Source organism: Chiloscyllium punctatum, chromosome 15 (genome assembly GCF_047496795.1).
Source record: "Chiloscyllium punctatum isolate Juve2018m chromosome 15, sChiPun1.3, whole genome shotgun sequence".
Taxonomy (NCBI): domain Eukaryota; kingdom Metazoa; phylum Chordata; class Chondrichthyes; order Orectolobiformes; family Hemiscylliidae; genus Chiloscyllium; species Chiloscyllium punctatum.
The window spans coordinates 57,874,853-57,887,648 of record NC_092753.1 but is presented as its reverse complement, the minus strand read 5'-3'; the positions used below and the strand labels follow the sequence as shown (position 1 = coordinate 57,887,648).

Genomic DNA, 12,796 nt, shown 5'->3' with positions numbered 1-12,796 from the left:
CAAATATAACCAGCTATAGTTGACCTACAAAGTCATCCCAGTGCCAAGGGTATTTATGCAAAGTGCCTTTGGATGCAGATAAACAAGAAAGAAAAAACCATGAGCTTTTTTTTCTGAACTTCACTATTTTAAGATAACATCTTGAAGTTTTTTTCTTACTTTTCCCAGATTGAAGTTCCGGTATGTTTGCATATATTATATTTGCACAGGTGAAACATAAAAAACTTTACATCTTTTCTGGTGTAAGTTTCGTTTGCAATAAACTATCTTATTTGTCAGTTAAGGATCCTGGGACTGAGTTATAGGTGGTCTTATATACACATGTACAAGTTGCCAACATCACCCGTCTTTTCAATTTAAATTTAATTGTGACCAACGGAGAACGTAACAAGGAAAAGAATCTGTTGACCCCCTGTAACTCAGTCACAACAATCAGCCAGCCAAATCAAATGATTAAGCAGTTGTTTCTAAGGGCAGAACAAATTCTAGAAGAATGACAAGGGCAGGGCAGTCTAGTTGTAAAGAAGGCAAGGACATGATGCAATTTACTAAATTTGTAACTGTATAAAATATCATGGTAAGTTGTTGGCTAAAGGTTAGATTATTGGAAATTTGAAAGAGCAGTGATAAGTGACTTTAGGGAAAGTTTCCCCACTGAACCCAAATTATGGTGATAAGACGTGGCCTTATTAGTGATACTTACAATATAAATACGGATACCACAAAAGTGCCAACTTCAAAGTGATGGTTGTGTACGTAGGTGTGCAACATTTATGGAGGGAGAGAATTAGGGAAAAAAAAGGAGGAAAGCTAACTCAGAGGAGAGTAAAAACAATGACTGCAGATGCTGGAAACCAGATTCTGGATTAGTGGTGCTGGAAGAGCACAGCAGTTCAGGCAGCATCCAAGGAGCAGCAAAATCAACGTTTCGGGCAAAAGCCCTTCATCAGGAATAAAAGCAGAAAGCCTGAAGCATAGAGAGATAAGCTAGAGGAGGGTGGGTGGGGAGAAGGTAGCACAGAGTACAATAGGTGAATGGGGAGGGGATGAAGGTGAGAAGTCAGGGAGGAGAGGGTGGAGTGGATAGGTGGAAAAGGAAATAGGCAGGTAGGACAAATCCAGACAAGTCATGGGGACAGTGCTGAGCTGGAAGTTTGGAACTAGGGTGAGGTGGGGGAAGGGGAAATGAGGAAACTGTTGAAGTCCACATTGATGCCCTGGGGTTGAAGTGTTCCGAGGCGGAAGATGAGGGGTTCTTCCTCCAGGCGTCTGGTGGTGAGGGAGTGGTGGTGAAGGAGGCCCAGGACCTCCATGTCCTCGGCAGAGTGGGAGGGTGAGTTGAAATGTTGGACCACGGGACGGTGTGGTTGATTGGTGCGGGTGTCCCGGAGATGTTCCCTAAAGCGCTCTGCTAGGAGGCGCCCAGTCTCCCCAATGCAGAGGAGACTGTATCGGGAGCAGCGAATACAATAAATGATATTAGTGGATGTGCAGGTAAAACTTTGATGGATGTGGAAGGCTCCTTTAGGACCATGGATAGAGGTGAGGGAGGAGGTATGGGCGCAGGTTTTACAGTTCCTGTGGTGGCAGGGAAAGGTGCAAGGATGGGAGGGTGGGTTGTAGGGGGGCGTGGACCTGACCAGGTAATCACGGAGGGAACAGTCTTTGCGGAAGGCGGAAAGGGGTGGGGAGGGAAATATATCCCTGGTGGTGGGGTCTTTTTGGAGGTGGCGGAAATATCGGCGGATGAGAGTAAGCAAACTTAAGGAAGAGGCTGATATTACTGAGAATGAAAAGCCATTCAATGCAGAAACTGAGGGAGGAAATGGCATCTTCCTGGGAAACATGGAATTCTATTTGGGTGGGTGGAGCAGAAGAACAATTTACAATATGATATATGAAGGATGGAAGAAGGTGAAATGCTCAAAAGGAGGATTTGCATAGGAGTAGAGGGCAGGCCAAGATTTGACTTAGTTGTAATGATTATACCATAACCATGATTTAGGTGTGGCAAGTGAGAAAAATATAAATATTTTCATTGATGCAAAGACTAACATTACGAAAGTATTTGCTAGTGAGTAGGGAAAATAATTTTTGACCGAGTAGTCAATGGAATAGGATAATCAATTTGAAATAGCCATGGAAAAGAGGGAGGAGAGACATTATCTGTGAATTTTGGGTCTCAATAGGATTATAATGCCCTGCCACAAAGCTTTAAGAGGAAACTGAAAATATGTTCAACAGAAGTGAGCATGTTCTTACTACTGTGTGCACCTTTGGAAAATTAACTCAATGCCTTCATCTAAATTTGATCTTTATTGAACACTTTTCTTTCCAAGCACTACTCACAGACATCCAATGACTCTTCAACCAACAGATGCTGATGCTGAGACGTACTACCATTCTTTACTCTATCAGCTTCCTCATGTATGGTTAGTCTTTCAGTTCAATACCTGCATGTCAACTGCATTTTCCAGGTAAAAAAATCTGTCATTTAAACCAACGAAATAATAAAGCAAGTGACAGAAGTGCATCAATATGGGGAGAAGAGGCAGCTGTTCATCATCAACTTTTATTGCTATCGACATCATTTTCTAATGGCATAGAAGGACATTGGCAAGGAAATTGTTTATTGTCCATTTTTAGGCACTTATTCAATGATGCACAGAGGCTAGCCTGATGGGAATTATTTATATTATTTGCATGAGCTGCTCCCATCTGTTGTTTTTCCACAGTAGACTCACCATTACCACAGGCTTGAGGATGATCCGACAGAACAACATAGCAGAGAAGAGGCACTGGAAAAGAATGGCTCGGTTAGGTACAACAAAGACAGAACTATTGAGAAGGGAGAATGAAAGGAGAGATGGTGAAGAAGGTAGACAGCTATAGATTCAGGCTAGGGCAGCTAAGGGTTAATAAGGTGATTTTGGATTTGCGGGCAACTAGAAGGAGAAAAAACAGAATTCTTCATCACCAAGGCTGAGCACAAGAGCTCCTTGTACTTGATGACTGCATTGAGGGTAGAGCAATAGAGTTTTAAGAGACCATTGTAAGCACAATTGATTTCTAATAAGTTGAATTAAGTTTCAATATTGATCTTAAAAGGGAGCTAGTTCTAGATTTCTATTAATTTTCAGGTTATTTTTAAAAATTGCATATATAATAAGGTGATTAAAGTAATTGTAATGATATCAGCCGAGTGGACCTCATAGAATATGAGTCCCCTGATTGGACCAGATTATCAGCCCCAATCAGGGAGCTCTGACAGATATAAACAGGAGTGTCAGAGGTTCTGTTCACTCAGAGCTGGCTTTGAGGGAGTTAGTTCAGTGTCAAGGGCTGTCCATGTATAATTAAAGGGTGACTTGGTGATGGGATACCAGCCTCTGTGGAGTTATTTCAATAAATGTAGAATATTAGTAACAGGAAGCACTTGATGTAGAAATGCAATTCTAGAAAATTCAATTTTCATTCAGTAGTTCAATATAGCCAAAAATGATTTTTAATGCACAATAGTTGTGAATTGTATGGATACAAATATCTAACATTTTGGTACCAGTTACTAGCATTGAAATGCACGTTAGAGGTTTTTGGAGTCCAGTGGGCACTGTAGGGTCTGGGGTGCATCATCATACTGGATAATGCTATTTTGATTTGATGAGTTTCCATTTCATAGGTTCCTGTTAACTGTTTATTGGTTCTGTTACAATGCTGCATTGAGGACTGGCGAACCCATTAAAGTTTGTTGTTCTAAGAGTAGAAAGGCACCCGCAGGATCCAATTCCATTTGTATTTTATTCAAATGTGCTGTTTGATATCTAGTTCCTAGCACTAAATTATTTTACAAACATGAACTTCTGCTAAACTAAATGGTTCTCAGACTCATTGTTGAAAACAGTTACATGATGTGGTTTACCCTGTCACCAGTAACCAACACCGTCCTTACTACTGAACTATCCAAAACTATAAATACAAACAGAGAAGGGTTTTGTCACTCAAGATACACAAAAACAAACTACACTTACATGTTAAATGTAAGCAAATGTCTTGGCACACTTCTCAGATTTTATTAAAATAATAAATCTTTTTTGGATGAAAATGTGGATGGATGGGTTAGTAAGTTTGAAGATGATACAAAGATTGGTGTTGTGGGTAGTGTAAAAGGATACAGACCAGTCGCAGACATGGGTGGAGAAATGGTAGGTGGAAATTAATCTGGGTAGGTATGAGATGCTGCACTTTGGGAGATCAAATGTTAAAAGAAAAGTATACAGTCAATGGCAGGACTGTGAACAAAATTGATATGCAGAGGGACCTTGGGGTTCAAGTTCATAGCTCACAGAAAGTGGCCACACAAGTAGAAAGAGTGGTAAAGAAGGCATATGGCATGCTTGCATTTATTCGTTGGGGAAGTGAATACAAGAGTCAGGATATCATGTTGCAGATTTATAGGATGTTGGTTAGATCACACGGAGTAAAGCGTTCAATTATGGTGCCACATTACTGAAAAGAAGTGGATGCTTTGTAGAGGGTGCAGAAGAGGTTTACCAGGTAGTATCCTGGATTAAAGGATATGAGCTACTAGGAGAGGCGAGAAGAGTTCAGCTTGTTTTCTCTGGATTGGCAGAGGCTGAGGGGAAATTTGATAGAGGTCTATAAAATTATGAGATGTATTCATAGGATTGACAGAATCTCTTTCCCCAGAGTTGAAATATCTAAAACCAGGCGGCATGCATTTAAGGTGACAGGGGGAAAGTTCAAAGGAGGTTTTTTCAAAATACAAAGTGTGATAGGAGTCTGGAACATGCTAGAACAGGGTGGTGATGGAGGCAGATATGATAGGGACATTTAAGAGACTTTTAGATAAGCATATGAATGTGCAAGGAATGGAGGGATATGGGCCAAGGTCAGGCAGAAGGGATTAGTTTAATTTGGCATCATGTTTAGCACAACATTGTGGGTCAAAGGGCCCATTCGTGTGCTGTTCTAAGTTTATTATTGATTAACAGTGGCACAGTGGTTAGCGCTGCTGCCTCACAGCGGCAGAGACCCAGGTTCAATTCCCGCCTCAGGCGACTGTCTGTGTGGAGTTTGCACATTCTCCCAGTGTCTGCGGGTACTCCAGTTTCCTCCCACAGTCCAAAAATGTGCAGGTTAGGAGAATTGGCCATGCTAAATTGCCCGTAGTGTTAGGTGAAGGGGTAAAGGTAGGGGAATTGGTCTGGGTGGGTGGCAGGTCAGTGAGGACTTGTTGGGCTGAAGGGCCTGTTTCCACACTGTAAGTAATCTAAACTAGTTTTAATCCAACTCTAAGAGATTAAGCAACAAATCAAATATAAAGTCTAAACAAAGCCAAGTATTAGATAACTGTACCCTCCAAGGGTAGAGGGAAAAGTATATGGAAGAGCGTTACTGAGAGATGAGAGAATTGTACACTAACCAGTGATGGAAGAAAAGGTGCAAGGATTCCTCCCATTCTAGCAGACATTGAACAAATGCCTAGCCCAACATTCCTGTAGGAAAACAAGGAAATAATAAGCAAATATTTGAAATTTCAAAATATCAAAATATACAATCACAAATCAATATGTAGAATAGCTCAGGACACAGTTCCCACACTTGTGACAACCTTAAAGAGCATGCCCGCCCACTTTGTAAACAAATATCTGAGAATTTTTAAAAACTTGATTCTACTTTGAAATTCCAGGTCTTTAGAAAGTTTTTCTCCAAATGATAGAAACAACAGGAAACAAGCTGAAATATGTAGAATTTAAGCAATCAGCTTCAAAGCAATTCACTATGATGTCACCACTTCTAAAAGGATTCAAAACTCAAAAGGATTCAAGTTAATAATAAAAATGAACTTACTCCTAACTGTACACAAATAGTGGGTATCAAATATCACAATACATGAGAGGCAACTTATAGCACCTCTGAGTTTAGTTATTTCACCAAGTCTGTATGCTACCAACATGCACTTACATCACACATTTAATATAATGAACGTATCAAAATGGCACACAATCAAAATGAATTTAACAAATCTGGCAACCTGTGGTCTAATACCTGAAGATTAGCTTGGGACTGACTGGATCATTACAAAGTTAGGTTTTGTACCAATATTCTTCAGAGAAGTGAATCAGCTACCTTTACCTAGTCTAGCCTACATATTACTCCAATCTCACAATGTATGAGATTCTTAAAACTCTGGGAAATAAAATGGGGATCACTAGTGTCATGTCCGCCACAAGAACAAATAAAAATTGCACTGGAGAAAAGCTTGAGAAAACTCACATAAGTGAAACAGTTAATGGGATATCAGAAAGACACACCTGCAATCACTCCAATGGTTTCAACCATTGTAGACGTACCTGACAGATGTGGGATAGAGCTCAGAGGTGTAAATGTAGACCACATTAAAGGCAGCGCTTATTGAAAGTTTACCCAATATAGAAAATGCTTGACTGTTGATAACAGAATATATTCCAATGCCTGAAAAAAGACAATAGTAAAGATAAAATGCTTTGTATGAAATGTGCACAGCAAAAACCCAACACACATAATTTAATATCTTGCAATATCAATTTAGATGTAATAAATTAGATTTATGAAAGGAAATATTCTCTGAAGGATATTCAATAACTGATGATGAAATATATCCATGTGAGCAATGTTAAGGCAAGGGTCAAGTTCAGCTATGAAACTCTGCAAATTTGAATGTCCTGGCATGATTGTCTGGATTCAACATGACAATTGGTCATTATGAGTGATGACACTTATCAACTGTACTCCAGCACAAATTAGCAATTACCAGAGGACACAATGAAATAATTTATACAGAATAAACAAGCAAAATAGCACAAAGCAAAAATTCCTGAATCAGATGACGAATTCCACTGATAATAGCCATAGAGTCATAGAGATGTACAGCATGGAAACAGACCCTTCGGTCCAACCTGTCCATGCCGACGAGATATCCCAACCCAATCCAGTCCCACCTGCCAATACCCGGCCCATATCCCTCCACACCCTTCCTATTCATATATCCATCCAAATGCCTCTTAAATGTTGCAATTGTATCAGCCTTCACCACTTCCTCTGGCAGTTCATTCCATTCACATACCACCCTCTGCATGAAAAAGACACCCCTTAGGTCTCTTTCATATCTTTCCCCTCTCACCCTAAACCTATGCCCTCTAGTTCTGGAATCTCCGGCCCCAGGGAAAAGACTTTGTCTATTTATTCTATCCTTGCCCCTCATAATTTTATAAACCTCTATAAGGTCAACCCTCAGTCTCCGACGCTCCAGGGAAAACTGCCCCAACCTGTTCAGCCTCTCCCTTCAACTCAAACCCTCCAACCCTGGCAACATCCTTGTAAATCTTTTCTGAACCCTATCAAGTTTCACAACATCTTTCCGATAGGAAGGAGACCAGAATTGCACGCAATATTCCAACAGTGGCCTAACCAACGTCCTGTTTTGAGAAGATATATAGCTCAGGTTGTGGTTCTGGATGTAGGTTTGCTCGCTGAGCTGGAAGGTTCATTTTCAGACGTTTCGTCACCATACTAACATCTTCAGTGAACCCCCAGATGAAGCACTGGTGGTATGGCCTGTTTTCTATGTGTTGGGTTGGTGATTTATTTCCTGTGGTGACATGATTTCCTGTTCTTTTTCTCAGGGTGTGGTAAATGGGATCCAAGTCAATGTGTTTGTTGATAAGAGTTCTGGTTGGAATGCCGTGCTACTAAGAATTCTTGTGCGTGTCTCTATTTGGCTTGTCCTAGAATGGATGTGTTGTCCCAGTCGAAGTGGTGTCCTTCCTCATCTGTATGTAAAGATAGTAGTGAGAGTGGGTCATGTCTTTTTGTGGCTAGTTGATGTTCATGTATCCTGGTGGTTAGTTTTCTGCCTGTTTATCCAATGTAGTGTTTGTTAACAGTTCTTGCAAGGTATTTTGTAGATGACATTAGTTTTGTTTGTTGTCTGTACAAGGTCTTTCAAGTTCATTAGCTGCTGTTTTAGTGCGTTTGTGGACTACCATGATGCCAAGAGGTCTGAGTAGTCTGGCACTCATTTCCAAGATGTCTTTGATAGGAGTCCCCTGATTTTTAATCATAGTTCTTGATTCTGCCATAACAGGGATCATCCCCTGCCTAGGGGCTAGGGTTTCTGGACATGTTTTGTCTGCTTGTTTGGGTTTGTTGCTGAGAAATTGGTGGACTGTGTTTATTGAGTACTCATTCTTTTTGAATACACTTTATAGATGGTTTTCCTCTGCTCTTCCTAGTTCCTCTATGCTGCAGTGTGTGGTGGCTCATTGAAATAATGTTCTAAAAAAAGGGTAGACCGCAAAACATTTCCAGAATGCAAGAAATATCAAATTCTTAAGTGCTATAAGCAATGAATTACTAGCACTGCTGCGCTAGAGAAATGATATTAATTGATAAATATTAACCTAAATATTCTGAAGATTAATAATTACAGTAACCTTTACTCTTCAACTAATTCTCTAAACATTTATATCTATGTTGAGAACTCAGCTAAAAATAGGCTTGTATTATTTTTCCAATCATAATTTGTGACCAGTGTGCATCTGTGCTCCAGTGGGTAGGTACATTTGATGCTATCACCTCACTTAAATGGGTATTGGGCTCAGCAATTGTCACCTTGCCAGATGTCTCTGCTCTGTGTTCAACATGGAATCGAGCAATGTGTGTTAACAACATAGGATACAGTCGATTTAGATCTTGCAGGCAGACTATCCCTCTGAAAGAAATATGCTTTTGAATTACAGCAGACTGCTGTTGAAGCCAATTGCTTCAATTGTAAACAAGGAAAATTGAACTTCAGGGCAGAGAGATATCTTCAGGATCTCCAAAGCAGTTCTGCAGACATTACTAGTGGAAATAGACAGGAGAAGAAACATTAAGGTTCTATAGCAGGTCATGAGACTCTCGAGGGAAAAGAAAAAATTGAGACCTTATGGTCAGGGAACTTGATTCTAGCATCTGGACTCAAACTCATTACATGTTACCAATGAGTTACAGTTTACATTGATGTGATTGGTTGTTTTTGTGTAATGAGTGTCCATATCTCTGGGCCAGAAGACCTGGGTACAAGCCCCACCTTTTTATAATATGTCTGAATGAGTTTAATAAAAATATCTACATTGAAGTGATAGGTATTGTTACATAAAGATTTTGAGGAGGATCAGATGTTAGGTCTCACTCGTTCAAGGTTCTAAGCTGCTCTGCCCACATAATTATCCATATGACCTCACAATGAGCTGGACACCTCAGTATTGACTCTTTCAAACCCATATTTGGCAGGTGACAGTTCAAGCTGTAATAGTGTTCACTTCTATTACAACACTATATGTGGAACATTTACTTTAACACTTTGAGGTTCAAAGGAATCTTGACTGGATAGATAGGCAGGGGATGATCCCTGTTACGGCAAAATCAAGAATTATAATTAAAAATCAGAGGACTCCCATTTAAAATTGATTAAGTACAATATTTTCTCTCAGAGGGTCACAAGCTTTTGAAACTCTTTTCTCCTCATCTCCGTCCTAAATAGCCTATCCTGTATTTTTAAACTGTGATCCCTGGTTCTGGACTCCCCAGTCATTCAAAACATCCTTCCTGCATTTAATCTGACTAGTCCTGCTAGCATTTTATAGGATTCTATGGTTTGTCCCCTCATTCTTCTAAACTCCAGCGAATATATCCTAACTGATACAATTGCTCTTTATATGGCTCTCCCATTCCAGGAATGTGTCTTGTAAATTTTTGTTGCACTCCCTCCATAGCTAGGAAACTCTTCCCCAGGTGAGGAGACCAAAGCTGTATACAATACTCCAGGTATTCTCACCAAGGCCCTGTACATTTGCAGCAAGACATATCTGCTCCTATACATTAATCTTCTCACTATGAAAGCCAACATACCATTTGCCTTCTTCATTGCCTACTGCACCTTCATGCTTACTTTCAGGCATTCAGATAATAACCTGTCTTCCTTTTTTTGCTACAAAGTGAACAACCTCAATTATCCATATCATACTTCATCTGCCATACCTTTTCCCACAAGCTCATTTTATCCAAATTACACTGAAGCACCTCGGATTCATCCTCACAGTTCTCTCTCCCACACATCTTTGTTTCATCTACAAACCATGAGGTTAGTAGTTCCCTCATCTAAATCATGAACATGTATTATGAATAACTAGGATCCTAGTACTGATTCCTGCACTACCCCAATAGTCACTGGCTGCCACACAGAAAGAGAATAATTAATTCCTACTCTTTGTTTCCTATCTGTCAAACAGCTCTCTAGTTTTCTATCCATGTCAGAGTAATACACTGTTTTATTATTCCTAAGAGTGAGAATCATGAAATAATTGCATTGTTTTAATTTATAGTCATATGAAAATTTCTAAAAAGTTAAAATATTGGAGGTCATCAATAGCAGATAATACATATTACGCACACAAAGTTTCCTGCTGATAATTGCATATCACTCAACTGCTACCTTTATCACTAGTTTTCTAGATCAGTGTAGTCAATTGTTGAAGGCCTCCTATGTAGTAATCTCAAACAATGATACATCCACAAGTTTCTATACCAAATTTGATTAAAGTGAGAAATCATGCACAGCCTAGATGGTCTTGAGTTGATGATTTATGTGCAATTCCAGTAACGGTATTAGTTGAAAATTGAACAATCTGTAGTACTGTTAGTTTCCTATTCTTCTCAATTATATATATTCACTGACTAATGAGTGCCAGATAGTTTCAGTGAAATTGGACTCTGAGTTGTAAAAGTGGCAAAGTAGTGATCAATATGCAGCACAATCAAGTGGCCTGAGAATTTGAAAAACTAACCATTAATGCACAAAAACAGACGGTTTGAATGCATGCAATATTACAGCCAGATACTAGCATCCATTCAGCTAATTTTCTGGCAGTGATATTCATCACTTTGAACAGTGATAAAGTAAGGAAATAAAATTTCTGCACAGTTACAGAAATGAAACATTGCTATGACCTTTGACTAAATGACAAACATACAGGTATTTTAATAATATATTTAACTTGCCTTTCTTTTCTGGCAACAAAATTATAATAAGACAAGTGGCACCTCCCAACAGAAGGAATCCTGCTAACGTCCGTCTACGGCCTGACCTGAAGGAAGAGCAGGGACAATATCCACAAATCAGAGGTTCAGACATTCTTTTTGCCATTCTGCAACATATTTTCTGAGTATCAATACTGACTTCTTCTTTATTTACACAAATTTAAAATTATTCATGGATTACAACCTCAAAATTATCTACAGCTACAGGAGGTAATAAGGAAGACAAATTGAATTTTGGCATTTATTGTGAGAAGAACAGAGTATAAAAGTAAGGAAACATTGCTGCAACTGTACAAGGCATTAGTGAGACTGCACCTGGAACACTACATACAATTTTTGTCCAATTACTTGAGGAGAGATGTAGTTGCATTGAAGGCTGATCAGAGGAGATTCACTAGATTGATTCCAGGGAATGAAGGGTTTGACTTATAAAGAAAGGTTGAGCAATTCAGGTCTATGCACTCTGGTGAATGAAAGGAAACCTAACTAAGGTGTACGAAATGCTATAGGGGATTGACAAGGGAGATAGGGAGGATTTTCCCTTGTGTGGGGCAATTTAGAACGAAAGGCCATTGTTTTAAGATAAGGGGTAGCAGATTTAAAACAGATATGAGGAGAAATTACTTCTCTCAAAGAGGAGTGAATCTGTAGAATTCATTACCCGGAGTGTGGTGGACACTGGGATACTGACTAAATTTAAAGGAGGAGATGGACATATTTTTAATTAGTAATGGGTTGATGGGTTATGGACAGTGAACAAGAAAGTAGAGTTGAGACCAAGGTAAGATCAGCCATGACGTTATTGAATGGCAGAGCAGGCCCCAGGGGCTGAAATGCTTATTCCTGCTCATAGTTCTTATGAAGAATAAATAATGTTCTGTTATTTTCACGAATATTGGACAGTGAATATTTCAAAGATCAGAATGCTGCAATAAAATAAAATAGGAAATTATTTTGCTTCTTATTTTCAATTTACAAAAATGGTTGTTTCATTAGAAATATCATACAAAACCAGACTGTCAGTTACTGAAAATGCTACCACATTACTTAACAAAATTTACATAATTAGGCACAAGCACTAAATGATTGAAATTATTTATACCTTTATATTACAGAACAGAAATGTATCATAACCATGTTAAAAGTTGATTCCTTAATTTAAAATGCTATTTAATGAGGGAATTTTGTGTTTTACCAGGAACACAAACAGCAGAACCAGTTAGCCATTTTTGACAGTGTTGGCTGAGGGGAATACTGAAAGCATGGTAAACTGTGGTCTTGCTTACAGTAAGGATTTTTAGAATCCATCTGAACTACCAGATCCATACAAACAGAGCTTGAAATTATTAGTTTATTCAAAAGACAGCATACCTGCCACCACAACAAGCCTCAGTTTTATGAAATTAATTTAGGAACAGGGCTTGACTCAACAGCTTTCTGACTCAAAAGGACATGGGGATAATGATACTAAAAGACCAACAGGGATAAATGCACTTTAGCTGTTAAACTTCTGAACTAAGTCTACGCAAATGTTCAATCATATGTGCCATTAGAAACTGCAATAGCCTGCTGTTCATGTTAAATAATTGCAAGATTGGCTAAGGACTGTAAGTGGCTGTCAACATCACCCCAAAGTCCATTAAAAGCTATAAGT

At 39.1% G+C, this 12,796-nt stretch overlaps 1 protein-coding gene across 1 annotated transcript in view; it reads right to left on the bottom strand.

The window, feature by feature from the left end:
- LOC140486282 (solute carrier family 22 member 15-like) overlaps positions 1 to 12,796 on the bottom strand; it is a 75,493-nt gene that overhangs the window by 22,777 nt on the left and 39,920 nt on the right. Inside the window, exons 8-10 of the mRNA XM_072585204.1 lie at positions 11,104 to 11,189; positions 6,375 to 6,495; positions 5,444 to 5,516 (exon numbers count right to left, since the gene is read on the bottom strand). Of these exons, the coding sequence (XP_072441305.1) occupies positions 5,444 to 5,516; positions 6,375 to 6,495; positions 11,104 to 11,189 (280 nt within the window). The remainder of the gene's footprint in view (positions 1 to 5,443; positions 5,517 to 6,374; positions 6,496 to 11,103; positions 11,190 to 12,796) is intronic.